This window comes from Apium graveolens, chromosome 7, assembly GCF_009905375.1.
Source record: "Apium graveolens cultivar Ventura chromosome 7, ASM990537v1, whole genome shotgun sequence".
NCBI lineage: Eukaryota > Viridiplantae > Streptophyta > Magnoliopsida > Apiales > Apiaceae > Apium > Apium graveolens.
Window position 1 is genome coordinate 24,828,899 of NC_133653.1, and position 4,963 is coordinate 24,833,861.

The following is a 4,963-nucleotide window of genomic DNA, read 5'->3' on the forward strand; positions in this document are numbered from 1 at the left end:
TTAATTCTAATTCTTTGTAGATCTTAGGGTTACAATCAAAATATAACATTAATTTTTTTGTGGATTTTTGAAGTAGCTAGATTTGTATTAACTTGTACAAGAATCATACATGTTGGTACACCTGATAAGCAGCAGACCAAAGAGTTCAAACATACAGAGTTAGTCTCTTTTAAAAGATTTAAAGTATCTTAAGAAGACATTATTAAGAGTAAGCAGAACATATAGATCTTGCAGAACTGAGCAAGACTAAAATGCAGGAGTAATTAAGGAGTAACTCTGATTTTCAAGTGCCAGTTATGACTTAAGTGATGTAAACTTATATAACTGAAAGAATTTCATCTAGGTTGATATCGATGAGCCTTAAAAAAAACTATGATTTTGACAAAATTAAAAATTTAGGATGAACTGAAATTTATGTTGCAGGATTTGCTGCATCTAGAATTCTAGATCAGTTCATGATTAAACGCAAGGTAAATGTTTTATGAGATAAGGTGGGTTCTAATCATTTGTTCTTAGTGCGTCCATACGTAGAGGAGGGAGACTGTGTGCAATTTGGTTGAAAATTTCTTTACATTGATAATCAGTCGATCTATACTATACCTGCAAATTATTATGAACATTGAACACGATGATTTGTTTAAATGATGCTAATCAAATGATGAAGAGAAAAAAAAGGTAATGGAAACCATCCCCAGTTATATGTTGCAGAATTAGTATAGTACACACTTTAGTACTACGAGAATACATCTGGTCGACTGTTGTCTGGCTACCAGCTTCTCATAGATTCTTATTAAGGACATCTCAAAATAAAGTGCTCCCATGTCCAAGCCAAAAGCCAAGACATGCAGGAGCTAGATGTTAAAAAACATTATTTGCAAGACGTGCTAAACCTTGATAGATGTTTTTGGCCTGATTGCAACGCCTTTAACGAGTAAACCTTTCTTCCATTTGCCTCCTTGGTATTCATATAAGGAGCACTCAATCTTTCCGCTTTTCTCTTGGGATGCCATGAATTCCCCTATGACAATCTCTATCCACCTTCCTCTAGGCTTTTCCATCAAATTCTCCTTGTGTTCTTGTTTAGATCCATCAGGAAGAATGAGTCTCAGGTTTACCGGAACTTCCCATCCATATGCAGGATCTCTTAACATGACCTCAAAAACAAACTCATATAGTACTCCAGGTGATAGCATTGATGCCTCGAGTTTCCCATGCACTTCTAGCCAGCATACGTTTAGCAGTTCAGCAACATCAATAAACACACCATCACTGCAATAAGCCATGTTCAGTTTATATATTGTCAATTTACAATCCCCTCTATAATACAAAACTAAAAAAACCATTTCTGTATGATTGTGAATAGAGTATTTGTATATAAGAGAGGGGGTGGGGGAAATTAAGCCATTTCGACTGTTAGTCCTCTTTGTAAATGACGAAATCTCAAACCTTTCGCTGAGGTAAGGCCAGTGCCAAAAACGTTTGTCTTCGCTCCAAGTTATTGAGAAACTCCTCGCATACAACATGAAACAGTTGGCATGGGACTTCTTGTCCACCCAATATTTCTGCGATAAAAGAAGTCAACGAGAACAAGTTCTTAATGTTACTAAAGCAAAAAAAGAAAGAGTCTCCCAGTTTTTGGATCCTAATACAGTTTGCTCAAGTTTACTGTTGAAATTTCATCACCAAAAATGATTTTACTATTATATGCTCAATTTTTATTACAACTGGATTTCCCCCCCCCCCTCATTTTGTGTTTTTGTTTCTTTTGGTGAACAACAGAGTAATCAAGTAACAGCCCTGCAAGATGATTGTGGTGAATGTCTATCTGTACTGTCATGTTACCACCATAAATCTTAACATGTATATGAAATAAATAGTAAGGTAATAAGAATGACCTGTTTCTTTTGGTTAAGTAACACTCCTGTGTATAGCTGCTCATATAGCTTTTCAGTGGAGGACTTGTCAATGGCTGCATCTTTTACAATTGCTTCATAGTTATGAGGAGGTGGCTTTACTTCTGATCGCAAATCTGATGTTTTTCGAGAAACGGCCTTCTGTGTCGGCATAGTGTGGTCTTCTTCAGAGTTTTGTGAGGTTAGGGTGGAGGGTTTTTCATTAGATGGTTGTGAGTTAGCCTGATCATGTTGTGAGCTCTCAGATGCTCCCATTGTGTAAAAAACAGATAATGCTGTGCCAAGGGAAAACTCTGACTTGTTAAAAGCCTCTGCCTTTAATCTTAAATTAAAAGAGAATTTGTTCCCTGAATTGTTTATTGAAAGAATCTTATAAAGAGAGTGATGGATAAAAAAATATCTTTTAATGGGCATCAGATTATTTTTGGGCAGGTATCTGAAATGGGACATTTCAGACACATATAACAATAGAAAACTCTTATACATACTTCTCTTTATTCTTGCTCTCTATATTCTCCACTACCGCCTTCTATATTCTTTAACTTGCATTGTGTACCAACAAAGTGTTGATAAAGAAGGTGATCATCTTCCATTAACCCTTTCCCTCTTTTAATCTGAGGGTTGGACTTGGGAGGCATGGACGATATTAGATTGAATCCTTAACCATTCCAATCAGAAGGCGGTAGTGGAGGAAATCAGTGTGATAAGAAACGGAATTTATCCCTTTCTGCTCCTGCCTCCTGGAATATTTTGAGAGCTAAAATCCCTTATCTTCTGTACTTTTATCAAAGAACCCACTAGCTAGAAAAGTTAAAGTGAATACCAACTATTTTCACATTTCTTATTCGTTGAACTTAAAATCAGGAGATGTTATGTGTACATGATTAGATGTACGAATATATGTACATGATAAGCTTAAGATGGTTAGATGTGAGCATATATGTCCATGATAAGATTTACTCATAATATGCATTTGTGCATCACCTTCCCTCAAGTTTGATTGAAATTCTTGATGTGTAGACATAAAAGAAAATATTCTTCATAAATTGAAAGTGATTAATGACATATCAAGCACAAATACAGTAAAGAAATACAACTGCTACACTTTCAAGTTGGTACATGACTATGGCTGCGAAGTAATTGATGCAAATTCCAAATCTTCGGACTTACTGGTTGGTGAAGCTGTTTCATGAAATAAAAAGATATGAACTGAGCAAGGAGAAAGGAAAGCACAAAATTAACAGAAAAGAAAGACTTTATAAAGAATCAATCTGTCTTCGTTCTCATAAGTCACTTTAGGACGATCAAGAAAATAATAAAGCAGGATTGTTACTACGGGTACAGGTTCTGAATATTGATATTTAATTGGAAAACCAAATTTTTTAAGATGACCCTCGCAATTGCAATTCATTCAATTTTAATGTAACAGGTGAAGCTTACATTTACGTACCTGGTTTCGCAAATCATGCAAGTGAAACATTTGTGACATGATATGTGAACAATGAAACAGAAAAACACATAGTACCTGTGAGGTTTCTTCCTGGTCTTGAAAGAGATTAAGATGAAGCTGTTTGGTGATGATCATTTTGGCGTCCATCTCACCAAGATGTAGAAACGAGCAAAATTTAGTGTTAAATATATGATCCTATTGGGGCCTTCCTCTAACACCTAAAGGTTTTAGATGAGCTGGCTATTCAACATGGTATCAGAGCTTAGACTGGCGGGAGAACTAAGGTTCGATTTCTAGCCACCCCCAACATTCTCACAATTTAATGTGGACACTAAAGGCAAATAATGCCCCAAAGATGGGCGCCGGTGTTCCACTCTTCGACCCATAAATGGGCTTTCGAGTGAGGGGGAATCTTAAATATATGATCCTATTGGGGCCTTCCTCAACACTTAAGGTTTTAGATGAGCTGGTTACTCAACAGTTAGCATACTCGTAAAAGTCGGGAGGTAGATGGGAAAAATTAAAGTCTGAACAAGGAACATTACAGGTCTAAAAGTTGAGGTGTCCTCCTGAATTCTGCCAAGATAAAGCAAGCCAGGACGATGCGGGACAAGTGCAGCGGCAGCTCTGTCAGCAGCTTTGGAATCCTCCATGGTGACATCTGCAAAGAGGTCACCTTTTGGAAATGACTCCGTTATGCAAACATTGATAACAGCTCCAAAGGAGGAAAGAGTTTCCCTGATAAATTTTTCGGATATACCATCATGAATTCTAAGAAAGAGTTTATTATATGCACGCTGGGGTGATCCATATACTGGAACCATGAGAAATGAAGAAACGTAAAGTCTCTTGTTGTTGGATAAGAGATTGCCATTCAAGGCGGTAATGGCAGACTGAGCAGCTTCTACACAATCATAGCGTGCAGTTGCATAGCCAGAAGCATCGGTAGCTATGTTGAGGGAAATGAGATTTCCATAACATTTTAATAAATGAAACAAGGCTTTTCGAGTGACTAATTTGGGCAAGTTCTGCAAAAACAAATTAAAAAAAAATGAAAAAAAAGGAGCAAAACTGAATTGAAGTGATAATAGTTACTTATCAGGTGATACCTTGATGAAAATAACAGACGGTGAAAGATCGTGATGGAAAGGGGAAAAGAGAACATGAATAGGCTTGTCCATAAGCAAAGTGGAATCCGCGAGCTCCAGCGCTTCTGCAGCTGAAAGCAAATGTAAAGAGGAGCATGATAAATACAAATAATTTGATATAATGATGCGTGTGTATGTTGGATAGGGATTTAAGACTGCATGACTATCAATCAATTGAAGAAATTAAACTAGAGAAATTGATTACAAATTCGAGTAAGTAACCAGTTTCGTAGCCAGAATATTCGACAAAACCATAGCCGAGAGACTTATCGGTTTGAGAATCCTTAACGACAACGCAAAAATTAAGATAAAAAGCAGGAGCATGATGTAGGAAATGGAGACCCAACTGCCTACCAGTTACGCATTTATCCAGATTACCAACATATAACGTTACCACCCCCATTCTTCTTCTGTGTTGGTGTTTATGTTTCTTATCAAACCCTAACCCTTTT

At 36.8% G+C, this 4,963-nt stretch overlaps 2 protein-coding genes across 3 annotated transcripts; both read right to left on the bottom strand.

Annotated features, from left to right (window-relative positions):
* Nucleotides 1–676: 676 nt before the first annotated feature.
* Nucleotides 677–2,468, bottom strand: LOC141672552 (lectin-like). Its single transcript, XM_074479175.1, has 3 exons — nt 1,896–2,468; nt 1,447–1,562; nt 677–1,269 (listed from the first exon to the last, which is right to left on the bottom strand). Exons 1-3 carry the CDS (start codon nt 2,397–2,399, stop codon nt 885–887), a joined length of 1,005 nt encoding a protein of 334 aa, XP_074335276.1. The 5' UTR covers nt 2,400–2,468; the 3' UTR covers nt 677–884.
* Nucleotides 2,469–2,919: 451 nt separating this feature from the next.
* LOC141672553 (polyadenylate-binding protein 8-like) lies at nt 2,920–4,963 on the bottom strand. 2 transcript variants are annotated; one of them, XM_074479177.1, is made up of 4 exons: nt 4,866–4,963; nt 4,473–4,582; nt 3,439–4,391; nt 2,920–3,095 (listed from the first exon to the last, which is right to left on the bottom strand). In XM_074479177.1, exons 1-3 carry the CDS (start codon nt 4,912–4,914, stop codon nt 3,834–3,836), a joined length of 717 nt encoding a protein of 238 aa, XP_074335278.1. In that variant the 5' UTR covers nt 4,915–4,963; the 3' UTR covers nt 2,920–3,095; nt 3,439–3,833. The 2 variants fall into 2 exon arrangements, with proteins under 2 accessions (XP_074335278.1, XP_074335277.1); XM_074479176.1 differs by having other exon boundaries at nt 4,734–4,938.